This window comes from Scophthalmus maximus, chromosome 14 (assembly GCF_022379125.1).
Source record: "Scophthalmus maximus strain ysfricsl-2021 chromosome 14, ASM2237912v1, whole genome shotgun sequence".
Taxonomy (NCBI): Eukaryota; Metazoa; Chordata; class Actinopteri; order Pleuronectiformes; family Scophthalmidae; genus Scophthalmus; species Scophthalmus maximus.
Window position 1 is genome coordinate 21,468,755 of NC_061528.1, and position 27,030 is coordinate 21,495,784.

The 27,030-nt window shown below is 43.0% G+C and overlaps 2 protein-coding genes across 34 annotated transcripts in view; both read right to left on the reverse strand.

The window, feature by feature from the left end:
- Positions 1 to 1,450: 1,450 nt before the first annotated feature.
- tfcp2l1 (transcription factor CP2-like 1) lies at positions 1,451 to 14,521 on the reverse strand. 3 transcript variants are annotated; one of them, XM_035651177.2, is made up of 16 exons: positions 14,383 to 14,521; positions 14,032 to 14,168; positions 13,170 to 13,324; positions 10,824 to 10,897; positions 8,099 to 8,204; positions 7,605 to 7,711; positions 7,339 to 7,491; positions 7,089 to 7,208; positions 5,465 to 5,568; positions 5,163 to 5,214; positions 4,939 to 5,032; positions 4,659 to 4,749; positions 3,436 to 3,518; positions 3,049 to 3,191; positions 2,206 to 2,257; positions 1,451 to 2,095 (listed from the first exon to the last, which is right to left on the reverse strand). In XM_035651177.2, exons 3-16 carry the CDS (start codon positions 13,279 to 13,281, stop codon positions 2,058 to 2,060), a joined length of 1,329 nt encoding a protein of 442 aa, XP_035507070.1. In that variant the 5' UTR covers positions 13,282 to 13,324; positions 14,032 to 14,168; positions 14,383 to 14,521; the 3' UTR covers positions 1,451 to 2,057. The 3 variants fall into 3 exon arrangements, with proteins under 3 accessions (XP_035507070.1, XP_035507068.1, XP_035507069.1); XM_035651175.2 differs by lacking the exons at positions 14,032 to 14,168; positions 14,383 to 14,521 and adding an exon at positions 13,749 to 14,002; XM_035651176.2 differs by lacking the exons at positions 14,032 to 14,168; positions 14,383 to 14,521 and adding an exon at positions 13,749 to 13,999 and having other exon boundaries at positions 7,098 to 7,208.
- A 125-nt stretch (positions 14,522 to 14,646) lies between these two features.
- Positions 14,647 to 27,030, reverse strand: part of clasp1a (cytoplasmic linker associated protein 1a) — an 85,542-nt gene continuing 73,158 nt past the window's right edge. For 16 of the 31 annotated variants that reach the window (XM_035651147.2, XM_035651149.2, XM_035651150.2 and 13 more), the window contains 10 exons: positions 26,875 to 26,981; positions 26,092 to 26,217; positions 24,512 to 24,659; positions 22,526 to 22,772; positions 21,437 to 21,493; positions 20,430 to 20,623; positions 20,207 to 20,335; positions 18,777 to 18,983; positions 18,148 to 18,264; positions 14,647 to 16,685 (listed from right to left, as the gene is read on the reverse strand). In XM_035651147.2, the coding sequence (XP_035507040.1) occupies positions 16,599 to 16,685; positions 18,148 to 18,264; positions 18,777 to 18,983; positions 20,207 to 20,335; positions 20,430 to 20,623; positions 21,437 to 21,493; positions 22,526 to 22,772; positions 24,512 to 24,659; positions 26,092 to 26,217; positions 26,875 to 26,981 (1,419 nt within the window). In that variant the 3' untranslated portion in view covers positions 14,647 to 16,598. The remainder of the gene's footprint in view (positions 16,686 to 18,147; positions 18,265 to 18,776; positions 18,984 to 20,206; positions 20,336 to 20,429; positions 20,624 to 21,436; positions 21,494 to 22,525; positions 22,773 to 24,511; positions 24,660 to 26,091; positions 26,218 to 26,874; positions 26,982 to 27,030) is intronic. The other 15 variants (XM_035651166.2, XM_035651167.2, XM_035651168.2 and 12 more) reach the window with 4 other exon arrangements.

A 27,030-nucleotide genomic window follows, 5' to 3' on the forward strand; every position in this document is an offset into this window, starting at 1 on the left:
GTGCCACATATACTCGACCCGGCGTGACTGACGAGGCAGACGGGCCGAAGCAAACTGCGCAGGACAAGCGAGCTCCTCTTTTGTGAACCTGTCAGACTGAGATATTCCGGGGACTTCACAGAGGAGCGGCCTGACCGAGACGCCTTCTGTCTTTGTGCCGTGTCAGGCTTGTATCAGTTACTAGGCCCCGCTAATGATCCCGAGCCACGTGGTAACGCAGCATCTGCGGCACGTCTAACAGGAGTGTGTGTGTGTTTGTGCGGGAGTTGGAATAGTTAGGCACCACAAGTGTCCCCAGCGTGGTGACCCAGTGACTGCCCAACGCCAGCCACAGAGACGCCCCATGTACCCCCCGCCCTCAAACCCTCGGACAGCCCGCTATCGTTGGACATTACGCATCTTAAAGATTCTAGAAAAGTTTTTCTTTTACATTTTAGCCTTGGGTCTGTACATACTTTTGGTATGCAGGATATCAGCCTCTCATGCATACATGCTCATGTGCCACATACTCGGCAAACTGATTAACAAGGCTGGCTCTTCAATAGGCTGCAATCTATCTATCTATCTATCTATCTATCTATCTATCTATCTATCTATCCTAAACTCACTTGAATTCACTTTTAATGCAGTGGCTCACTTTGTATCATTGTTGAATTGGATTTGTGGCATGCATCCAATTTTGCTTTCACGCGATTTTTTTCCTGAAATGTAAACAGCTGTCATCATTCTGTTTGTTGGACACCGGAGCGTAAAACTATTAACCCTCTGTACTACGGACAATCTCGTCAATCTGTGTGGAACAAACGATCCATGGGCTTTCGGCCATTTCTGAGTTTGCGGCGCCCTCCTGTGTGTCAAGGAAGCACTGCACCTACTCCAAAAAATGATTTTACATCAGTGACATGTGTATATGAAATGAAACGGTTTATTACAATGCACTGTGGATACTGATACACGTATCAGAGAGCAGGGGATGTATCTGCAGTTTGAACAAAAAGGAGGAAGTGAGGTTGCCCCGCAGCAGCCCCGTGCCGCCTGCACCAGCTGCACCAGGTCAGAGTTCGAGGATGTTAGGTCGTTGAGGTCGTCTATCAAATGGTGCTGCTGTATTGCTAAGACTGTCAGACTTCAAGAGTTTGTGTTACCAGTTATTAAATACGCCTTCAAAACCAGTGGCACTTTTACCTAACTATACTATCTAATCATTATATAAGATATACTTAATAGATTTAAATGAATCATACCCAATGCAAAATATGAGATAGAAGCATTTTAAAAGCATGCAGCATATTATGTGTATGCTACTGCAACCTCGCCAGAGACCTACCATTTGGGATTTGTAAAGTGGTTTGACTCATCCTCCACACACACACACACACACTCACACACACACACACACACACACACACACACACCACCCACCTCCAACCACAGCAAACAAAAACAAAAAAACAGTGCAAAATACTTTATTTTGGCCACAAATGCACAAGTCCAAATCACCGCTCCGAACCGCAGCAGCCAGCCCCATGCTCCCGTTCACACCTGTCGACTTCAATGCTCAGCCGGGCGGCCTTGCGAGCTGAGACGTCTGAACTGTTTTAAAATGTTGCATTACAATTTCATCCAGAGAAACGTTCAGCCTCATGGCGACAGAAGCCGACCCGCCATGTGGAACATGTCAGGACACGATCAGAGCAGGGACACAGCAGTCAAAACACTTTTGTTCATTTGTCTTTTTTCAATTTGCATGTACGATGACGTGCGACATTAACTTTTCATCTAAGATCACGGAAGTGATTCACTTGCATTCGAAGCTGTTGAAGGACAAACTGTAAGCACACGTTACCACCACTGTGCCGCGAATTACAACACGAGTCAGTAACTTGACCAGAATACAAACGACACAAGGAAATGAACCACACACAGAATTAACAGTAAAACTACGAGCTCAACCGCACTTTTCCTGTACTGTGAACGCCCCCGTCTTGTATTCTAGAAGGATTTATATACAGTCTGTACAATTCCACCGGTGGAACAACCTCCTGAGTTCCCGCCGGTCATTTCAACACAACGTGGAAGCCGTCAGTGTTTTCATCTGTGTGACAGAGAACAAGTCAGCGAAAGGTCATTGGAAAAATACCAACCTTTGTACCAAATGTCTAATTATAGGTTGTGATATTAAAGGCTAACTTTGAAAATAATTACCCCTTATGGTGCTGATGATGAAGCTTGTCTCCTCCCCGAAGTTCTGCACCATCTGAAACAGGCAGATTGACCAGTGTGAACCGCCGATCTGCATTTCAGAATTCATTCATCATTCACGAAACCCAACTCTCCCTACCAACCATCCTTTAACCTTTTATTTTATATTTCTGGTACGAGGATGATGATGATGATAAAAAAAAGTCAAAGTACAAGTTAAACAAATCTTTCTCACTCACGGTTTCGGTCATTTTATGGAAGTTCTCATCCAAGTTTTGTATGTTCAAGTGTTCATGTTTCTGATAATTCTGTTTGGTACTGGTACTCTGAACCCCACTCCCCCGTCAGGAACAGCACCGGTCACTTTATAAAAGACATTTTTTCACTTGCATCAGTGTCTTTTACATTTATTGTATTTAGTCTGCACTTTTATGTCCTTTTTTACTGTACATTTTCAATATATTCTGTTTTCTGTTTATTGCACATATTGTACAGTATGTCCTTTACATTTCTTTAGTTTTCCTATACCGTTTGGTTTTGCCTTACTTTTACACGCTTTAGAATTTATTTATTGTATATATTATCTTATCTTTCGTACTTTTTGATCGGAGAAGAAAAGGTATTTTCGATTCCTCTGTACGTCCGGCACATATTGCAGAATCGACAGAGAGCCTTTGACTTGACTTGACACGTCATGTCTGACGCCTCAGACCGCCTCGGGACTGATGGAGCGAGCGTATCAGCAGGACTCTGATTCTGCCGCTCCACAACCTCGTGAATCCGAATGACTGGCAGCATTGGTGCTCATTTGTGAACAACTCCAAAGGCACGCGGAGCGACCTGTACCTCGTCAGAGACTAGGACGTGGATCCCGTTCGGCTTTCGTCTGTAGATGTGCGTGATCTGCCGCGGAGCGATGCTGTACAGCAGCGAGATCTTCTCGGACAGGTCCAGCAGCGTCAGCTCCTCCAGGTACAGAGCGAGGTAGACTGAGGGGGGGTGGGGGGGGGGGGCGGCGGAGGACACGAGGGTGTGCGTGAACAAACACTTTCACCCTATTCCACAGTAAATTATGTTCGGGAAACACCTTCTCCTTAATATTCCATCAGATTTCGGATATAAAAAGTGATAACACCTCTTATAAAACACCCCAAATCAACAGTACGAGCAGTAGAACGTACTCTCTCATCTGACACATTTACACAAATCCTATGCCACGTCATGTGCACTTACTGTCTCCTCCTCCGGGCTTGGTGGGAGGTGGACTCCCCGCCTGCTGCAGGCACACGTAGATGGTGAGGCGGGGCTGTATGCATCTGGAAAATGGGAGGAGAGACCGGAGTAGTCATCATGCTGTCGTCATGTGACTCAAGACGGTTCTCCGTTCGCCCTCTCTGACTTAACAGGGGTTATCAGGGAGGTTCCGCCCTCGTCTTTATCTTTGTATATAACTTTAGGATTTATGTGCATCAACTACACCAGTCTGCAGACGACAAAAAAAAGGGAGTGTGACTTTCAGCATTACAGCAGCGGCTGGCCACTTCTGCTTCCAATAAACACACTTCTTCATGCTGACATTTATGACAGCAATATTTGTACACGATTTGTAAACGCAAACTGAGCTGCAGAATTCAATGTAGTCTCCATCATTAGGGCCCGAGCCGCTGACGAGGTCAGACGAGGACCTATTGTAATCTCAGGAATTGTTATTTTTCTTAGCACGCATCAATCGGCGTTTTGAGGGCCTGAACATGCTCGATCATCAGAACTGGTGAAAAATATGATATTTTAGGGGTCTGGGGCATGGGCGTGCCAAAGTGACTCAATAAAGCCCCCTACCACATTTCAACGTCAAGGACCCCGGCTTTAACTTTGACGTAGATGAACGAAATTTGGTACGCACATGTATCATGTCAGGACCTACACTGATCAGTGTATTAACATTCTTATCGGTAACCCTTTGTTTTACAGTCCGCTCATTGACTAGAATTTACTAAGGAACTAGATGTTAACAAAATATAGTTACTGAGAAATTACCAAAATACCTTTATAGTAATTACTAAGTATTACCTAGTAAGTACGTTAAAAACTTCCAAGATACTAGATGGTAATACAATCTATGTACTAAGAAAGTACAAGTACTTACATTGATACTTTTTTCTAATAAGCGGACTGTAAAATCAAGGGTTACAATCAATATGAAATGAACCTTAAACTCTAAAAGTGAGGGGAACAAGGACTTGAATCAAAGAAAAACGGAACGATGGCATGCTAGACTCTCTACTGACGACATAAGGGAATGAAGTGAAACGAGACTCACTCAGTGAGACTCGAACCAAACCGGTAGCGTCAACCAGCAGTCGCCACACTTGCTTGGCGAGTAGCGCAGCATCATTTGTGCTCTGCTCCGCGCTGGTGTGACTTGAGCACATTGAAGTGCCTTTTTAACACCTCACCTTCCTTTCATGGTGTTGAAGAGGCGGATGCCGTCCGCCGGGCCACATATCTGAATCAGATCGTCCCTGCTCATCCTCAACAGATCGGCACCTGCAACAAGAGCAGAGAGTCTGGTTCATCTCATCTGTCTTTCAAAAACCTTTAGATTTTACAAGGATGTCTGCGCCCAAAACATATTGGGTGAATTCCTCAACTGTCTGCTTTCATTTTCTAATAAGTGCAATTCCAACATTTGTTTTTAAAGGATCAACGCTGTGTTGTGATCTTCACCCCTGTTACCTGAGAAGCTGGTGAAGACTCTGGAGAAAGACGAGAACCTGTGGCGGTGCAGCCACTCCTGAGTGCCCTGCGGCGAGCACGACGGCAGGAGGTGCTACATGTCAAAAAGCAGAAGAGGAGCCCATGAAATGAGTACAGTCAGCCCAGCGTCCGCTGGCTCCAAATAATGGGAATAAGAGAGCAACGTGAGCACATTCACACTGCAACCGGCCTCCGTTACTCACGTCGGAGGGGCCGGGCACGAGCAGCTCCCCCTGCTGGTGCGGAGAACAGTCGCTACAGGACCATGCGCATGAGGGAGGAAGAGCAGATTGGAGAGATTGCTCGAGTATTTCGCTCGTTCTGCTCTGAAACACATACTGTGTGTGACCCATAGAGGGAGCTATTACCGCTGGTAGAATTTAACACCACTGGTGCAGTGATCAACCCTGGTTGAGCTACATGTCTCTGCCTTTGGGGTCTAAGGCTACTGAAACTGAAGGTACAGTAAGTCATCTTTTAGTTCTTTCTGAGAATGCTGACTCACCCGTCTGTGAAGCTACAGGACGTTGGGGAGCTGTGGTAAACTGGCGATGGAGTGCTGCAGCTGCTGTGGGTGGTGAGGTGCAAGGCGTCGGGCCAAGGGGAACACTGGAGAGACACGGGGGAAGAAAAACCAAGCAGTCCCTGTATGAAACCACGTTGAAATCCTCTTATTTGGATTTCCCACCAAATTGCACCCACTCAGATATCACTTCTCCAAACATGAGTGATTGTTTTTCATCAAGATCCATGAATTATTAAAATTGGTCAAAACACGCCCTATCTCGCCAAGTAAAAAAATAAATAAACCCTGGGCCGTCCCTTTGTCCGGATCCAGGTAAAGTTTTATGGATTCTCTCTTGACCAATTTTCCACCAAGTTTCGTGGAAATCCTTTGCGTCGTTTTTGCGCAATTCTGTTAACGAACAAACCAACCAATTGACAAAGAAAGGGACAGGGGTGAAAACATAACCTCATCAAAACTCAAGAAATATCATATCAAAGCTACGCCCGTTAGTATTTTTACATTAACAGTGGATTCAATGACCACGTGTCCTGTGAAAAGGGTTCATTCATAGCGACCGATCCACAGAGAATGAACAGCCAATGCACTTGTCCTCAGTTCCACAGACACTTGCAGCCTTCTTTAGCCCATTGTTTTGGTTTCACTGACCAGAAAAACTCCTTCCTGGCCCCGCGGCAGGCCGAGTCGGCAGCCAACCGGGGCACAGGAGGCGATGGGGACCAAAGCAGAGCCAAAAGAATGTTGGACTCACTCTTCATCGAGAGGAAGAAAACCTCAGATGAATGCCAACGTCGCTAAATGTCTGTTGGATGTTGAAAAAGCTCGTTTTTTTGTTGCACTGATACCTTGTACCTTAGTACATTTATCCAAATGAAGTGATACTTTACACATCTACCTTACTACACTTCAGTAGTCTACTACAACTACAGTGAACAATTACATTACAGATTCATATTTCTTGTGCAAAACACGTGATAGATTGCTTTTGCTGTGGCAAAGTATTTTACTGCAGCAAGATTTCCACAGTAGAGAATATTTCTACGCGCTATTAAGGAGGTAAAAGCAGTGATGTTAGCTTGGGTTTCAGTCAGACATAAAGAATATATGTGGAGAAAGGATTCATTTCAATACCTGTTATCTTGGAGACCGAATTACTGGCAAAAGTTACATAATTTGGGGCGTGACCAGAACATGTGAGTGAGGTCACAGGAGGTTTGAGAACATCTGTCGCACTTTTCATCAGTGTTCGGGTAAAGTTCTGATGATTTTGTTTTGCTGTAATGAAGTCTATGTAGTTACCTAAATTGTATAAGGCTTATTATTCTTGCACAGCTAGAAGAGGAATTTATATTTTCTAAAGCCCCCTCCCAGAAATCATCCGACAATTTTGAGATTGCTTTCCCAATTGCTTTGATTCATCTGGCAGGGACACACGTGTACCTGTGCTCTTATATACAGGTCAAAGTTCAACAGTATTTTTCTACTTAACATTAGGTAAAATGTTCCTCGCTTCAGCTCTCACCAGGTTGGCTTTTCCTTTGGTTGAATAACAAACCAGAGAGAGACTCAATCATTGACAAAGCTCAGTGACGTCATCACAGACCTGCCTCACCTCTTTGAGCGGCGTGGTCTCGTGGCACAGGTGATACTTTTCTCTGTCCTGAAGTGTCTTCTTATCCATCTTTTCCCGGTCGGTCTTCAGCTTGCGATCGGCTCCTTTCGGCTGGGGACATTCCAAATGAAGACATTTGAGGTCAAATATAAAACCTGACACAATGTTCTTATTTCCCATTGGTGCACATTGCCCAGGGGCGAGGAGAAAACGTGTGGTTGTGGTGGACCCAGTGTAAGACCTTGAAGACTCTGATCTGGCAGCTGGACGAATGGACGTGCTCCATGTACTCCCCCTGCTGGTTGGTGGTGAACGTGTCCACCTGGATACGAAAGGGAACCCCCTTCTCCCCGCCGTGTTTCCTGGGGGTGAACTCCGTGCTGATGCAGTTGACCTGGGACGACGGACACAAAGGAGTTGGACAACGAAACAGGGCCGGAGACGCAGCAGCAACGACAACAGCGACAGCGACCTCCCTCCAGACGTTTGGCCGCAGACCCTCTGTACCTGGATGAAAGCCGAAGCGTTCTTGGCGGGATCCCAGAGGAACTCAACGGTGTTGAGCTGCAGAGCGTGCGAGCGAGGCTCCAGTATCCCCACTGACAGTGGGACATCTGCAAGTAATACAGCCAGTCTGTCAGGCGGCCTCTGCGTCAACGGCTCCAGGTTATTGTACAGGTTATTAACATCACATTAAAGGACTTGTGTTGTCTGATGTCAACCACTTCCATGCACTAACTAGACTTTTCTCAGCTTTCGACTCAAATGGAGTTGAGGGTGCCAGGCTACTGTCCAGCAAACCACTCTCACACGTGGCTCCATGGAGGGCAATGTTGGTGCGTTGGACGGTGCACAGTGCAATGGTTTAGCCTTCAAAATTCATTAGGACCGGCCACATAAATCCCACTTTTAGGCAAAACAACAGGTCATCACCCATGACGAACGAATGCATCAGCTTCACTGGAGATATTTGAGCTTTGATGTTGGGAAAGTCAATTCACCTATATCCAGGATTCGGTCTCCGGGCCTGTTCCACCTCCACCCCTCCAGCTGCTGGTGCTCCATATACTGCAGCCGACGGTCATGGAACACCACGCGCACGATGCTCTGTGGACAGGCGGGGTCAGGGAGTTAGGCCGGAGCGACCGCTACGAGCGCGAGCAGAGTGCGGAAAGACTCCCCCGCAATTTTTTACATCGAAACGCACCGAGGGAGCGTTTTCACTTGGGCAAAGGTAAGGAGGTGGAAATACAAGGTGATTTTCATCTCCATTCCTACCCATCACACACATCCCCATACACCCATGAGTGAAATGAACTGTCAATGAGCTAGTACATCTGATACCTGGGAGAAGAACCACAGTTTTTCATTTGAAAATCAGGGCTCGTACACTCTCACACAAAAGAAATTAAGATCCACTTAAGATCCACTCTGGATCTTCTCGGGAAAAAAAACATATCTTCATCTCGAATAAACTCCCTGAAGATTTAACACTTGCCCCAACTCTGACCCCTCTTAAGACTAGACTAAAAAGGTTTATGTTGGATTTGAGATTCCACCTTTCAATTTACAACGCTCATTAGATTTTTCTTTGTCCCACCAAGATCTCAAATTAAGTGTGCAACAGGGTTTCCAAATATGTGGGGACCCTTTATCCAAAGGCGTTGATGAAGAGCAACTGGACTTTGGTTGTAGATTCTCAAATATTGTCCAAGTCCGGTTGCTCCTGATCCGACACCCTCGGAGAACCGTGACCTGGAAGGAGGTTGTTCTCCACACGTGTTGGAACCCTGAAGAGTTTTTGCTCCCAGCTCATTGAGGCTCTTCACCTTGTATGTGACTTTGTGTGATTTTAATGAAAGGGTCATATTTCATGCTGTCAACAAATAAATCATAACATTGTTCCCTGGTACATAATTTTGGATTTAATTAAAGGGGCACTCCACCAATTTTATTTTCCTCACTTACTACACATTAGGGTTATTACTCACTCGGCCGGACCAGACTGGTGTACAATGTCTTCCAGGGCTTTAACAGTATTTTTTACATTTAGTAAAAGAGCCACTATGATGTCAACACGGTGCTGATGATGTCTTCTGAGTTATCTTGGATTGATTTGAGACCTCAAATTTTCCAAACAAAGTTTGTGTTATGAAAATGTTGCATTCTGTGTTTGGACCCACTGTTGGGACCAAATGTTCTCTATGTTTCTTCTTCTTTTTTTAAGTCTTTTACAAAATCTGTCTCTTGTGACTCCCCTGATTTTACGGAGGCACAGCATGAAAAGGACGGGGTGCCCCTTTAACAGCGACCTGTTTAAACCCTGCTCGGACAAAAAAATCAACAAATTAAAATTAACAACATGTAAAAGCATGTACCATTGGGATATTTATGGGGGGGGGGGGCTTATGCATGACTTGATCCGGCGCGTCATGTGTTTATATAGCTGCCACCTGTTCCATTCCTGTGTTTCTAGGATGCTGCTGCTAATGTTACATTCTCAAGCGAACGGTAGCCTGACGACAGAGGCCCGTCGATGGACGCACTCATACAGAAATTAAATAAAATGACCTCCCGTGCTTTTAAGTGTGTGTTGAAAAATGTCTTTGCAATAAATAGGGTGGTTACTTTGACTTGCATCTGAAATGAAACACTTTTCTGTGTCTGTGTGCAAACAATACTGAAAGTGACATGACGGACATTTTGTAGTGACCTTCTGAAACGTAACACTTCTCAGATTTTAAAATGCAAGCAACTTAATCTTTCCAGAAAAATAACAAAATTAAATAGATACAGAAGAGTATTAGGGCCAATAATGAGAAGAAGAAAAATGAGGGGGAATATTTTTTGAGGATTTTTTTAACATTTCGAGAATAAAGTTGAAATGTCGACAATAAAGTTATAATACTATATCGTGCATAAAGACAAAAAGTCGAGCATAAAGTTGAAATACAACCTCGAGAAAAAAGTCGAAAAATGTGACCCGGAAGCACTTTTCAGCAGCACCAAACAACCGGATGTTGGTATTTTGCTAGCCAGTTTGCTCGCTAACGCTAGCTGCTAACCAAGTTGTAAAAGCTGCGATATTATGATTGACAGGCTGAATCTGGAAGAAAACGACGCGGTGACGACGGGTGTTTGCAACATGAACGTGGACGTGCGTCCTGGCACGATAACGTTCAATTGCAAACAACCTTTAATGAATTTAGAGAGGCGTGCAGTTAGCGAAGCTAGCGTAGCGTAGCTTCGCTAACGTCAACTAACGTGGACGTGTGACAGCTGAACCGGAACCACAACACGGACGTTTAGGGCTGTTTCGACTTTAATCTCGACAATTCGACTTTATTGTCAAAATGTTAAATAAATAATGAATAAAAAAGAAAATTCTTCCCCCTCATTTTTTCTTCTTCTTATGCCTGGCCCTAATACTCTTCTGTAAATAGATGCCCATGTCTTTATGAAACAAATCCAGGCATGAAGGCAAGAGCAGGGCGGCATGTTCGGATATATCATAGAGTGTGTGGGTGTTTGTGAAGTCTAGGCAGGAGGAGGTTAGTTTTGGGTGATAGTACCACGCTCTCCGAGGATGAGACCCCACCCCCGAAGTGGAAGGGAGGGTTGAGGGACCTGTGACAAACCAGGAGATGGATACATGGAAACAGATGAAAGAAAAACAGTGGAAGAGGTCACATGACAAAGTCAAAAAGAAACAGACCTTACACCTACCTTCACATATTTGCTGCTTATATCTGTATACTCCACTAGTTTTCTGTTAAGCAAACGGATTTCGTAGGACTGACCTACATTTTAAAAGATTAAAAAAAAACCTGATTAAAATTGAAAAATGGGAAATCATTCAATCAGAAAAGAGGGGCAGTGGAGATATAGAGACACCCAATCAAATTAGGAAGCGTTTAAGCCAAATATCAAGGCCAATCACCAGGAAACTTCAATATGTCCTCATCCTATTCAAATATGATACATTAAGTTTAATATCACAAGAAAAGCCAGTGAGGGACTTAAAGACCAGCTTTTATAGTATGACAATAAAACTACGATTTGCACACTGATGGCAATTAACTTTCCAATCAACAAGTGTTAACTTAGTGTTAAGTTTAACCTTTTGGCCAAACGTTGCATGTTACAGCAAGCTCACTTCAATTGTGTTCACTCGAGAGCAAATTACTTCAGAGCAGAGAAGCAGGCGAGAACTTGTAGAAACGTAAAGGTCAAATAAACATACATGATGGGAAAGCACAAATAAATAAAAAAGTCAGCGTTCAACGAGAGAAACAGAACCAGGAAGTCAGAGGGTGCCAGTGGTAGAGAACGATGTAAAGTACAAACTGGAAAGGAGGAGAGACAAAAAGAAAGAAAGCAAAGTGAATAGAATTAGTAGACGAATAAGCAAACATGTAGGAGCTCACGTTGCATATGGATAAATCAGTGATGAATATCTAATACTGCCCTTCAAATCTTACTTCTGTGATTTGTTCATTCAAAAGGCTCAAAGACTCATATTAAATATATGTCATTATGTACAGTATACAGGATATTCAGTTCATATAGTCCAGGACAGCCGATATCACTATTAACAACTGTATACAATGACAGCTTTGGAAGCAAAAGAAGGCCATACGAATCTGAAACATTCTTATACCACAGAATGACTCTACCACGGAGCATTAGGGCCACATTGAGAGGGGAAAAGATGGAGACTTTGAGAATACAATCGTCCATTTATGAGATTAAAGTCAAAATATTACAAGCATTAAGTCGAAATGATATGAGATTAAAGTTGTAAATTTACGAGAATAAAGTCGAAATATTACGGAGCTCCAGACATGACAAAAATATAATAAATTGTGGCCACGATATAGGTATAATGTGTGCACAAAATACTCATTTGTGGCCACAACATTCTAATTTGTGGCGACGAAAGCATGCTCTCTGTATGGGTCACTGACTCATGTGCCCCACCCAAGTAAGACAAAATAGCCAGAACATGCCCACATTATAGTTAGGCTACGTCGTTGCCATAAAATACTATTTTGTGGACACAAATAAGTATATGGTGGCCACAAATTATCATATACAGTTGAATCAGTTTAACGGAGACACAACCACTAGGAGGGGGAAATCAATTAGACCTCTGTCCTATCAAGTTATGTCCCGCAGTCACATGACCCAAGATAGAAAAGTTTTGAGTGAATTTTGAGTTTGGAATTTGCTGAATTGTGTGTCCTCAAAACAAAAACCCTTTTGGGCACCGCACTATTTGGGACATTCCGTTCAAAGAGGAGAACTCCCACCACATGAATCCAGACAGAAGTCTTTCAAACTAAAACATTACAATACTTTACATTCAGATTTCAGTGTTAAGCATATTTAAAGCTACATGTGTGATATTTGGCGGCATCCGGTGGTCAAGTCGCAAACTGCGGCCAACAATCGGTGCTTATTATGAATTATTATGACTGTATATTAATGTCATCAATGAAGGAAAATTGCCAAATGTTCTCTGGGTCCAGTTTCTCAAATGTGGTGATTTCTTGTTGTTGTAAAGTCGTTATATTTTATATGGCAGTACATTGAATATTTTAGGATTTAGATTTTTCACAAGGTCTCAACATTCGATAGACTACACAATTAATCTAGAAAATGAATCGGCAAATGAATTGATAATGAAAAGAAAATTCAATTTCACAATCCCAAACACAATTATTCTATTCATCATGGCCTTTCTTTGCTTCCATAGAGCCTGACAAAGGAAACTTGACATTCTGATGTCATCAAAGTATAACATCTTATGATTAAAGCTCATCTGGCACACGGACTTGTCTTGATGACACACGTGTTAATTGTTTGCAGGTTCCCAAACTGCAGGGACACCATGCATTTCAATTCATTCACGCGAACGTGGCTCCATGATAGGCAGCAATCCTAATCTTGAGCTCTAATGCACGGGCAGTCCTAAATCTGACCCGTGCAGCTGCTGCGGTCACACGTGACAAAATGAGCTCCGGTCCATTCGGCCAACGTGGACATTCACCTCGCCGGAGAGATAACTACCTTGGTTGAGATAAGTGAGCGTCTCCTCCTGCTGCTTCACAGCCGGCGAGGTGGCTGCACACAGGACGTACTGGAACGGGCTCCTCTTGGCACCTAGTGCGCTCTCGGCCATGAGCCTGGCTTCTTCGTTTGTCAGGAAAGGTGCTATGGCCTCTCTGAAAGAGACCGGGAGGAGAGAAGGGAGAAGGGCTGAGTGTGGAGATGACAGCGAGGTGACGGCCCTGCTCTCTTTCAAAATCGAATCAGTTGAACGTGCAAACCAATGTGCAAACAGTCGATGTTACAAAACAGGAGTGTGTTCGTACAAAAAATTAAAAGGGAAAAAGGTGTCTGTGGGATTTATTTGTCATCGAAAGGTTGATTTTGAACACAACGTTCCTTTAACATGAACCATTTAAGGATTCAAATTGCACATGGAAATGTGAACAAATGAATAATAATGAACAATAAGACACAAAATACTGTAAATGTCCACATTTAGAAAAAACACATTTTGAGCTATATGAGCATTTTCCTGAGTAAAGTGACACTGTGCCTGAAGGTTGGTCTGCGAAGCCTCTGAACGCGGCTGTGCTTTACCTAATGTAACTAGCGGAGGGCTGGTGGTAGGACTCGGGCTGCGAGTGGCAGAACAGCATTTTGTCCAGCGCGACGTCGCCTCGTATCCCAGGACCGACAGGTGAGACGTGGAGACCCACGGAGCGAGCGCCTTCAGCTCAGGGGGACGGGACGTTTGCGACCAGATCCTCATTGCCTGCCTCTTATATATCAACCGGTGACATCACCAGCAGACCTTGGGTGACCTTTTGAGAGGCGGGTTGTGTGTGTGTGTGTGTGTGTGTGTGTGTGTGTGAGCACAAACCTCCCACAGCTAGTGTCTGGCTGGCTTGATGCATTAAGGGCAGCTTCACTCGGCCCCGTTGTTGACACTGCCGACAGTTTGGCCCTAAAGCGAGACTTTCAACCCCCCCTCAGGGTGACGGTGTCTGGAGAGACATTCTGGAAAAATAACAAACACGGTTTTGCGGAGCAATAAGAACATTTATCTTCGTGTGGTCAACAAGTCAAGGAAGAACATTGTGATATCACAACCCCCAATACAAGTAAAGATAATAGAAACAGAACAACTGCTGAATGAAACACTACTGGCAAAACTCCTGCTACACACTTGAAATGTTGGACGAATCATGAGGTGAGCAGGCCGAGTACAAACCCTGTTGCAGCGGTCTCTGCAGAGCTCCTCCAAAGGAGCAGAGATTAGGAGCAGGTCGTTTCAAACTACGCTCTGGTTAAAGTTTACACAGAGCTGGAAGCATGTGCCCCTGAGCGGATGGACAACCGGCCGCCACTGCTGCCAGCAGCCCTGTGGAAGTCAAGGTCCAGCCCGACACACCGGGGGAAGAAGACGCCACGCGGCATTGGGTGACTTGTAAGAAATGTTGAGATCTGAGATGAATAACCAGGAGAACGACCCACGTGAGCTCTGAGATTGGTTTATTTCAAGAGCAAACAGTTTCTTTTTATATTGTTGCAAATCTATCACAGGTGGATTTTGACATAAACAAAAACAAAAAACAACAAAGAACAAAAACAAAACCCTTCTGTACAGTTCATAATGAGAAAAAATAAAATAAAATAAGATAAAATATATAAATACAGGTATGAACATTACTTGACAGAAGAGAGACAGCGTACTGCAGGACATGCATAGTGAACAGTTTTTGCAAGGAGGCCGGAGGCCGGAGGCCTGGTGACCCGGTGACCCGGTTAGGTCGACCCTCGTTTTTGCAAAGCCCCCGTTGAAAACAACACTCGGCTGATTCGTGGTGTGAGCCGGCGGAAGGGATTTAGGCGAAGAGAGCAGAGAGGCAGGTGGCTGGGATTATTTTCAGTACCAGTATTCATAAAGCAAATTATAACATACGCAAATTCTGTACATTCATTTACTTAAGAGAAGCGTCCTCACCGCGTTACCGAAACAGAAAACATCCGAGGACTATTCATATTGCCTCATTGTCATCCTCGTCATTATTATTATTGATTTGCTTGAAGTTAGCAAACAACATAACAGAAGCGACACCAGTCTTATCCTTCCCCAAAGCAGATTAACTGTACCGAGTCGCAGCAGGAATCCAACATGTTAAAGCTTTTTTCAACACCTCAAACTCTGAGCTGAAAAATGTAAATTCACACTACGGAGAGGTATGATTGGTCCACACCCTGCCTCACTACTTCTGTCTTGCACCTTGTACCTTTCCTATGTGAGCATGGTTCCTGTGACTGCCTCCTCTGGAACACCGGGTCGGAGGCGATGTTACAAGTGCACTTAAAACAGCCGACGACCCGGACGAAGGTGCCGCAGATCACATGGGAGCCAATTTTCTAACGTGCAAAACTGTTTTACGAGTCAGATCGCCGGCCCGTTCACTTTTTCCTTTTTTTTCCTTCTGATAGTTATGTAAAAGTTTTGCGAAGCGGTGGTGAAACAGTGTATGTACAATATACCTCTATCTGTGGGTAACTGGTTATTTGCAGAAGCTGTGGCTGCGTGAGGGGGGTGAGGGGGGGTGAAGGAAAGCGGAAGGCAACGACTAATACTGAAAAACCCACTTCTGCGGATTCACATTTTCTTTTTTTTTGAGAGCCGAGAGCTACAGTGCCGTACGTCCCGTTCACTCTCCGTAGTCCCGCGTATGTGTGAATTGAATAAGGCCCGGTAGCGTCTTTCACTACAGTCTGGGATCTCAGAGGGGGGATTCAATTTAAAAAGCTCACTCTTAATTACAAATGAACATAAAAAAAACCCAGACTACAATCGAAGCACAGGCTCCCATGAACCGTGATCATGATCCATTAACTTAAAACATTAACTTAATATGTTTATACAGTACTTTCTTTTTTTTATGTCACATTGTTCCCTTGTACATTTCTGTTTTCGTGCAATATTTGGTTTTCACGCCCCCAAACCAGAATTCATCCCAAAGCCTTCCGGCTTGTTACCATCATTGGGCCAGCCAAATGACACGTCGTCCCAAACTGTAGCAGATTCGACAGACGTTTCTCCTGCTCATATCTCTACTCTGGAGTGAATAATTAATGCATGAACTCCTTCTGAGGGGCTCGAGGAGGAACAGGACTCCATTGACAAAAAGGCAGTGTGGAGGTCGTGGGAACCAAAGTGCATTTTTCCCATATCCACAAAACTCTAAACGTGTGGACTCCCTCCCCACCAGTCGAAAACCAGCCCAGAGTTACATTCACAAGTTCTGAGAGCAGAGGGAGGGGAGGAGGGGGGCGGAAGGAACTGAAGGACAAACAGTTTGAAGAGGGCCCCTCCACAAGCGAGAGGAGAGCGTTGGAGCGTGAGCATTAAGACAAGGAAGGGGGAGCTCAGACACGGAGGGGCGCTGTCCGTCCACGCGGTCTCCATTAACTGTGAGAGGAGACGTCTGAGGAGCTGCTGCTGTTGCTGTTGGTCGTCTGGGCGCGCTTGATGTACAGGTTCAGTAGCTTCATCTGCAGACACACAGAGACCAGAGATATTACCATGTCGCGTCCACACGGTGGGATCGTGTCTGCTGAGATGTCTGATCAGTCAGACAAAAAAAGTATTCTCATGTTCACCAGAAGTCATACAATTTGCATCTAAGAGGTTGGAACAGTTCAACCAAATGGAGACGTTCTCCAGTTTGATTTAAATAGTTCTTACATTATTTAGATTTTCACAATAAAGAACAAAGATTAAAGTCAGGTCCACCCTTTACAAAAGGGCACAAAACTGCTGCTTATTACCTCCCGACTGGTTCTGTTTTCACGCCTGTGGAGGATTACACAAAAGCTCTAGAACAGATTTCCATTAAACTCGGTGAGAGGATGGGACATTGGCCAAAAAATAACTTTGTTTGTTTTTTGTTGAGTTTAATAACTAATGCAATAGTTTTATGAGTGTTTTTTATGTTGTGAATGAATGCTGTTCTTAGTCTAATATGTTTTGGTTTTTTAATCAACTCCTCATTCTTACACAATGAAGATACTGATTTCATGATCTGCACTGTTCTGTTGGTTTTGCTCTAAGGCGTCATTGAGTTGAAGGGGACTTCTGGGCCTCGGCGGAGGTTTGTTGCTCTACTGCTTCATCTTTGCTTTTTTTTTCTCCTTGCGAATTTCCGGCTACATTTGCATCTTCACGACTATCTAAATAACACAAGGGTGAGAAAAATCCCACTGGGAACAGAAATTGTTAATTTCACATCTAAAAGAACGACATTGAATGTAACGCCGTGGAGAGGAAAGTCTTCTTTTTCAGGACAACCTAGGCTATCAGAATATGTATGCTTCAGATCTTAAATGGACGGCTAGAAGTCTGCTTACAACAACAGTAGCCTCCAAAAGTCTCCCAAAAAGACACTGAAGTGTCAGGACGAACTACAAATCTTCTGAAAGGGCCACGATCGCACAGGCACTCTGGTTGGAGGGGCGCAAGTGTTAGCTTCTCGCTGGCATAAAGTGTTGAATGATATTTCTTTTATAAAAAAAAAACTTTTATAACACAAGGTTGCGGCTGTCGTATACGACAGAGATGACCTGAGGGGGTTAAGACAATGGTGTAACATGATCTAATGGATCATAACAATGGGACATTGCTACACTGCCAGCAGATGGAGATTTAGTCTCACTGGTAGTCAGTAGCTCAGTCAGCTATGTGAGTGAATGTTTGGGAAGGTTCCCTTCATTCAGGTGAACCTGACCCTCAGACCTCAAGCCTTACGTAACCTTACATAAGGGACACGAAGAGGACAAACACGACCCGGGGCTTTCTAATTGGACAACCGGCTGGAACCAGCTGACAACATGGGAAGATGATAAGGCTCTGCATCTGGTATAGAGGTTTTTTTCTCCTAACACTATGTGTGTGTGTGTGTGTGTGTGTGTGTGTGTGTGTGTGTACATGCAAAGTCTTTCTGGCAACAGTCAATACCTTGCTTCCCGTGAGTTGAGCCAGGTGGGGTTTAAGTTCCTCACCAATCACAGAGTAGATAGCCACCAGACAGAACACGCTGGCCTTGCGTACGCTGCTCTCTGTGTTGTCATAGCCCTGCAGAGAGAAGAGACAGCATATCACACACACACACACACACACACACACACACACACACACACACACACACACACACACACACACACACACACACACACACACACACACACACACACACACACACACACACACACACACACACAAGGGGTCAGCAAGAACGTGGGAGGAGTCAGAGAGTGCAGAGTACACGCAAACATTTCCAGGGACAAATAAGGCAAATAATTTCCCGCTGTCCAAATATGAACATTGTCCAAATAAGCCTTTTTGAGCCAACAAGAATGTTCCTACTCTGTCTGTCCCCAAAGTCCCTGCTTTCCTGTTATTTGGGGTGTATCGGTTAGAAAAACATTTTACACAAACCATGCCCACACCATTTTTTAATTTGTTTTTTTCCTGAATCCTATTTGTGAATATATATAATTTTGAGGTCCAAGTCAGAAATAAAGAAACAATTTCAGGTTTTTAAACAGAACAGGATTTTAATCAGATCCAATCCGAATGTGTCAGACCTGCAGGAGTCCGGGGATGATGTCGGGCAGCAGCGTCACCAACGACTCCTTGGTGATGCGTTCAATGACTTTGGTTTGCATCTTGATGGCAGCCAGGTTGATGGGGTAGTCGGCTGTCTGCACAATGGGACACAGGACCTTGATGCACTGCTCCGGGTGGCTGGAACTGGCAAGGGTGGAAGCTGCCTCCTCAGCTGCACGCACCACCTGAACGCACACAGACACATACACACTACGGTTAATCATACTATATTTAATTTGTGTAATTCAGAGAATCCATTTGCGGGTGATTACTATTGTCCTATTAGGATTAATAAGTTTGCATCTTCTATCACGGACGTGTCGTTGTACAAACCTTGTGATGGACTTTGATATTTTTAGTAATTCCTCCGTTGGAAAAGGCACCATACACTAAATATATGGAATATTTTGTGCAATCTACAATTATGGACAATATACAGAGTTTAAGAAATATTGGTACCCAAACAAATAAATCACTTTTTAGATCTAACCCTTGTTAGTTGGGCACACCTGCAAAAGATTGAAAAAGTCTTCTGGGGCTCTCCAAAGCTAACCCATGTGGAGATAACAATGGATTCTATTCTAAATAGTGTATTTTTGATGTATATGTTTTTCCAGAACTATGGATTAGTTTGTCCGTCCGTTCTTCCCTCCTGGCTGCGTGTTAACGTGTCACCACTGCACACACACGACCGTCCTGGTGAAAAATAGTGAGCCCTCAGGTTTCTCCTCTATTGTCTGGAGTTAAGGGTCAAAGGTTTAGATTATTGTGTTCAGCTATAGTAATTGTTGTCATATTGATAACTAGACTGTAAAGTCTTAATGATGTACTATAGGACCAACAGTTATTAACCTTTTGAAATGAAAAGCTTTTGAATGTCTTCTACATGCATTTCATTTGGCATGTGTGTGATGTAACACAAGTTCCATCATTTGATTTTTCAAAATAAAGGTTGTTTTTTTTTCAGGAGAAAAAATAATAATTTCCTTTCTCAGTACTGACAAAAAATGGATGGAACACAGCAAAACTATGTTACTGTTTGAATTTATAACATGGGGATTCTGTGACACTTTCTATTTCAAGCTGCACATTTTTAAATACATATTAATAATGAGCCAAATGACACTGTAATACCAAAGAGGTTGTCTGCAGCTCTCGACAGACCGACTCAGCCTCAGGGCCACAAACTCTCATCACACTGACAAACACACTGAACATCATCCCCTCCCCAGCAAAAAAACAACTGGCGGACACCAACAGATATAAAAAAGAGGAGTGATGTTGGACTTGTATTCATCAGGTGCTCATTCATCTATACACAGTTTTCTGAAAAGTTTTCATAATAAGTCAAAGTTGTGTTTTCAGCTTGTTACACTGCCCCCCAGTGGGGAGTAAAGGAGAAGTTTACCTCCTTGTGCGAGTCCTTGTGAGCCTCCAGAGTCTTCATGATGGTTAGCTCGGCATAGTTTTTGAAGCGGGCCGGCTGGTTCCTCAGGATTTCTTTGAGCACACGCAGGGCCATGGCTCGGATGGTGTGCTGGGGGAAACAAGAGGCAAGGGCAGTCGATTAAAACCCTGGAGTCGCCACTGAATATCAGAGACTCACTCGCACAGTCATTAGTTTAACATACATCTTTATCCCCCAGCGTCTCCAGCAGGAGGAGGAGGATGGTTTTGAAGTGTTCGTCCCACACGGACTGGCTGTCCTCGCGCGTGATCTTCAGCAGCTCCACCAGGGCACCCTTACGCTCCTCAGAGCGCTCGTTGTGATTGGATAGCTCCTTCAGAAGGTCGGCCACGAGGTCCGAGTGGTCCTGACCGACTGCTTGCCAGCGGAGGATGAGGAGAAGAAGAAGAAGATAATGAGTCAGAAACAATCCAATCCTCCTGTAATCCATCACTCGGTTTACAACCAGAAGAAAACAGTAGAAGAAAACTGCTGTGGGAAATATTGCTACAAATAAATTTGCTTGTTAAATATGATATTGTATGACCAAAACAAAACCCGTTTTCCTTTGTTTTAAGAAAAAAATTGCCCTGACATGAAATGAAATGCTACAATGGGACAATGTAGTTCACTCTCAGTTAGGCCAAGTCAGGGATGAGTGTTGAAACTTGTCGCACAAAGCGAGCGTACATTTTGAAAGCCAGCATTTTGACAATTTAAAAAGTGATTTTGACAAAAAAAAGATTGTTTATGTCATAAAAAAGAAATATTTGCATATACAGTGGAGTGATGGGTGTACGACTCAGTTGTCATGCGTCAGGCTGTTCATTTCCTTTTCTAACAGTTGGCTCATGTCAGGTTGGACAAAGTTACCCTTGCCTTTTATTGCTGTGATCTTAGTGTGATGTATTGTGGATTATCATAGAAGGACCAAATAGAAGGACCCAAACCGTACAGTGACGGCCACAACCATTTAGTAAAAGCATCAACCGGCCTGATAGTTCTGCATTAAAGGCAAGATACATCGGACTGACTGAACACAAAGGGACGAGGTGGAGTTCAAAGTTAGATGACAGTGAAAAGTAGTGATGGGACTTGAAAGAGCAAAGTGAATAATGCAAATAAAGACAAAGGGTGAGTGGAGTGAAGGTACGGTCAGTAAACAGCTGAGGCAGGGGAAGCATTCTTTACCAGGAGCAAAGACCTTGGGGAGCGTCATCTTGTTTTCACCACTTTCCTGACGTCGGCCTGGAGGGGAGAGGAGGGGTGGGGGAGGAATGGAGGTGGGGACAGGGAGACAGGAGGCAGAGGATGTGATGACAAAAAGCGACGCACAGACTGGATTGTGTCTCGGAATATAAAGGAGCTGCAGAGCCAGTGTTTGTGGTGAAGATAACGCTGAGACATGTTCACCTCTTCGTTTGTAAATACAATGAACCACCATGAATAATGGTTGCCCCTTTTGAGGCTGAGGCCTTTTCCTGTTTCAAGTCTCAGCTTGCCTTCTCTTCCTTTCTGTTGTGAGAACAACATGATGCGGCCACATTACAGGGAGGTGGTGGTGGGTGGGATGGGGGGGCGCGACAGATGGGTTGGAAGGATGATCAGGGGGAAGTGAGAGCTGCCGGCTTGTGCTCTTGTAATTGTCTTTCACAGACGCAGACTTCTGTGACAAAGTGTGGTATGTACGGTGAAAATCTAATATTTTTTTCCTAAACATATCCCAGGGTTCCTACACATTTTCCATTTAAAAATTCCAGACTCAAATTTCTAGACTTCTTAGTAGACGTTAAAAAATAGCTAGATGTTGTTAAGATTTAAGTTCCAACATATTACATTTATATTGTGTATGCTATCACGCTACAATTCATACACAGAAAGTCACGGTTTCTCCAGAGAGTCGATTGTGATGTTGCGGATTGAAATTAAAATATTGATAATTCCAATTCCGACATTACCTGTTTCCAGGACTGATTGTCATACTAAAAGATTGATATTTTTGGGTAAATGTGTATTTTTTCATCAATATAACAAAGTGACTAACGTTTACCAGGATAATCTAAATAATGCCTGGTTGATAGGAACTACTTTTCCTTCCGCCGGTGATATTCATATGTGACCTAAAGCTCTGTAGAGACAGTAGACCTGGAAATTACTAAAATGAAATTCAAAGTTTTTTCATACTGCATTTTCAAATACTTGCGTTTTCAAACATTGTGATAGCAATTTCTGTCCACTGCAGTAATCGGCAACAACAGCTCTGTCATCACGTGAACTCACAGTCGCGGAACTGCTCCACGTCATCGTCAAACACGGCCTCCTTCATGGCACTCTTGTCATAGGTGCAGATGGTTTCTCCGTAGCCGTACGGGGCAAACTCGCGACCACGAGGCCCGGAGAAGGAGCGTGGCGAGGGCGTGTTGAGCAGAGAGGTCTTATTGTCCAAGGCAGTGCGACCTCCTTCCACCATGTCCACGCTCAAGCGAGCGTCGGAGCCGGGGGACGACGCCACTCCTTCTCTCCCGGTCTGTAGGACAGAGAGGGAGGTGGACAGAGGGGATAATACAAGACAGAAGAGAATTAAAAGTTTTGTTCAATACAACGGAGTATTAGGGCCACATTGGGGGAGACTTTAAGAATAAAGTCGTAAATTTATGAGAATAAAGTCATAATGTTACAAGAATAAAGTCGTACTATTACAAGAAAAAAGTCATAATATTGCAAGAAAAAAGTCCAAAAATTATGAGAATAAAGTCATAATTTTATGAGAATAAATTCGAAATATTATGAGAATAAAGCCGCAATTTTACGAGAATAAAGTTGTAAAATTTACAAGGAAAAAGTCAAAATATTATGAGAATAAAGTCATAATATTATGACGATAAAGTCGTAATTTTTAATCTTCAGTTTAGGTTTCTCAAATAAGGAGATACTTCATCTTTCAGCACATTAGCACCACATTGTCATCAGTATCAGGACTTTGAAAAGGCTCACACCTGTTTCCTGGGTTGCTGTATCTTTCCATAACATAATATTAAATAAAATAAAAAAACGACTCTATTCACGTAAATTTACGACTTTATTCTTGTAATATTACGACTTTATTCTTGTAATATTACGACTTCAAAGTCTCACTTTTATTTTTTCCCCTCAATGTGGCCCTAAAACTCCATCGTAGTTCTGTAACAATTTTCTTTGTGTCTCACATCATGTGTTCTGAAACAGGGCTTGTAGAATCCTCTTATTATCTTCAGATAAATGTAGGAATATATTTTTGGTGTGGAACGTGGACTGTGGATTAAGTTACTATAGCTTGTGTTGAAAGCAGATTAGAAAGGGAATCACTTAATGGACCGCACGATCAATCAGGACAGCTCAAATGAGCAAACCTGTTTCCATGTTCATATGGACACCTGACTATTTAAAAACTGGATTGATCCCTTAGCACATAGATCAGCAAAGTAGAGTGGAAACTATTTGACTTTTCTGCATATGCAAAGTGTAGTGACAGTGGTACAGAAAAATCAGGATGATGATGAAGGATGTGTGATCATCATCATAATTTATGTAGAATTAAAGAGGCAATCTAGCAGATTTTCATTTATTAATGTCACTACCTGTTGCTGAGTGAGGTAACACATTGGTGACTGAGCCTGTGGCCCACTGATGAAAGTATTGCAATATTTATACATCTACAGTATAATGAACTGGGAGTCTGTGGTAAATGCTGTATTAAGTTGCTGCTAATACAAACAGAGCATTTCCTGCTGCCGCAGCTTCACATTCAAAGCATTTAACTGAAGCAACACAAGTTGACTTTTATTAAGTGTTTAGCACTTAGCGCTAGCCTTCGTCGACAGTGCCTCTAAAAAAACAAGGTCATTCTGGGTAGTTTCTGATCACGGATCATTTTGAAATATAGCAGGAAGTAAAGGAAGAGTCAGGAGCAGCTATAGTGATCTGTCAGATGGAGATCTGCTGCACATCTCCATGTCCTCAGCCACGTAACCAACTCATTTCACTATGTGCTGCTGTTCCCACACGCTTGCTCTTTGCAGCATTAAATCTGACTTTGTCTTTATTTAAACAACAATAGTTTGTCTTGCTGTTCAAAATGCAACAGACTGCTTCTCACTATGATAAAAAAAAATTTGGACCTTTAAAGCTGCAATACTGTCATGTTTGATCGTTCACCTAAAAATCCCTGGAATTTTCCAAGCAGGAATATTCAGAAAAAGGCTGTTATATGAAAAGGTTATGACTCACAGCGTCGTCCCTCTTTCCCTCCCGTCTGATTGGTTCATTCAGGTCCTCCTGGCTCCGGTAGCTGAAGCTCTGTATGGCCTCGGTGACGCCGCGGAGCGAGCTGTAGATCTCCTCCGAATTCATGTTCTCGGTGTCATACTCCATCATACTACCAGACACACGAACACAGAGAGAAAGAAATAAACGAGTTTTTCAGAAATTGTGTATCAGAAGCAGGTATACAAGTAAAGAGATATTTTGCCTCCAGTGAGTACTTAAGCATTGCTAACACTGCAAAAAACAGCCCTACTAGAAATAAGTCAAATATTCTTGTTTTGCTTGGCTAGTATTCTTAAAACTAGCCTATAAATCTAGCTACTTTAGGGCCATATTGTGTCTTAAAACTAGAAAAATAAGGCCAAAATTCAAGAAAGTTTGCTTATTAAAATATGTTATAGATGTTATGTAAGAAAAGTTTACTTAAAATGAGTGTTCTGCTTTCGTGATTAAGCCGACTGAGAATTGTTTACTTAATTCAAGAATTTAGACCTTAACTAAGATTTTCAATCAGTTGAAAAGGCTTACAATAGGACACATGTTCTGACGGAGCTGACTTTAAGAATTATTTCTTTGTCTATCTTTCTATTTTATGTAAATAATAATGTAAATTTGTAGGTATTTGATTTTGGAAATATGGGAGGTGATATATGTGTATATATACAGTATATAAAGTATGTGCTCATATGTTTTTTATTTGAAAACTATACAATATAAGATAACAAGACAATATGACAAAATGAACTTATTTTTATTGAAAAAAGTATATTTTGATAAGGATCACTATATTAGTAATTAATTAAATAAAGATAAAAGTTATATTAACTAAAGTATAGATTTCAATCAATAAGGAAACTGATTAATTATTAATTATAGATGAATGAAGGGTTGAGATTAAATAAGTTATTCTTTTCTCACCCCTTTTCAAAAATGTAAAGCAAGTGTTGGACAGTTTGTTTTGCTTTATGCTTTTATTGTTTGTGAATATTACTTTTCTATATCTGTCCACTTGTTTCATTATTTTCTTTTGTTGTTTTTTCCTTTTTTTCCCTTACATGTTTGGAATAAACAAATTTCAATTCAATTCAATTTACACCTCAACTCTAAGAATATAATTAGCAAAAAAGCTTGGAATAAGGCACAATTTAGAAACATTCTTATGCTTTTCCTTTTTCATTTAAACAATTGAATATTGACAGCATGAGTCTATTCCAGTGGCATAATGCATACAATTCCAATGGCCACTCTCAAAAAGGTCATTTTCCAGTTATTCTAACAGAGTGCTGTATAACATTGCTATGTTATTACAGACAAACATTTGTTGCTTGAGAGCTGTCAACCTTATGGATTTCACACAAAACATGGCATTAACCACATCACTTACTTACGTAAGCAATGTTACACAATTTTATTAGAGATAATGAAGTTATACGCATCCAAACTGAAACTCAAAGATACTCTCAGCTGGTTGGAAAAGGGAAATCATGCAAAAGGTCTGGCTTCCCTGTGGGCACAACCTCCTGTGTCTCAGCCCACCTCATTACCTGGGTGAATATGCTCTGCGCAGGACCCTTAGGGAGGGGGCAGCAGGGGTGGAGTGAGGCGGAGGAGGAGGAGGGGGGGCGGGGGGGTGCTTTGACAGTCCGTCGACACCCCAACCCCATAACCGACTGTTGCCACAGCGCGGCCGGGAGGGAAGGATGGACAGACAGGAGAGAAAAACAGAAAGAGGGAAAGTGGGGCGAGGAAGATGGGAGCCGACAACACGAGGAGACCACGAGACGAGAGACGAGAGGGGAGGAGGAAAACAAGTGTGTGGAAAGAGAAAAGACAAAAAGAAACTAGTCTGAGATTTAGAGGTTAAAGGGAAAGTGTAAATTTAGAGGGGAGCAGTGGAAAGGTGCAGAATCCCACAAACTCAGCTTTACATGAAACAAACATTTTAATGAGCTGCTCAGTTGGAGAGAATCAAGCTGTATTAAAATAAATTTTAAGCATTACAATGAGTTGAACAATTAAATCTGCTTGTCAGATGTCTCAGGTAGTTAATACTTCCTCAATAAACCACATGGGTAAGGGCTGTTTTGTAAGTTGTATTTGATTAGTGAAAACAGAGGTGATGTGGCTTTTTTTTCTTACTTACATTCGTTTGGATACAAGATGTGTCATAATCCCTGAGCAACTCACTCAGTACCCGGCTTCTACCAACCCGCCTGTTGGGTTGTGTGTTAGTTCATCTCCAAATGAGAGCAGCAATATCCATGTGACTACAACAGCCATGCATTAGTTGGTGCTGTTGAGTTAGCAAAAGATCTGCAATAAGCTACCTTGGAGACAGTCCTCCGTGGGAGCAGTTTGTCGGAGACGTGAGAGGGCTGGTTCTGTTGGGGGTGTGGCGTGACGGCGTACGTCCAGTGGTGTTGCTCGGAGACCCCTGGAAGGCAGGGAAATGATGATGAGGTCGGAGTGTGTCAACCTGCTGT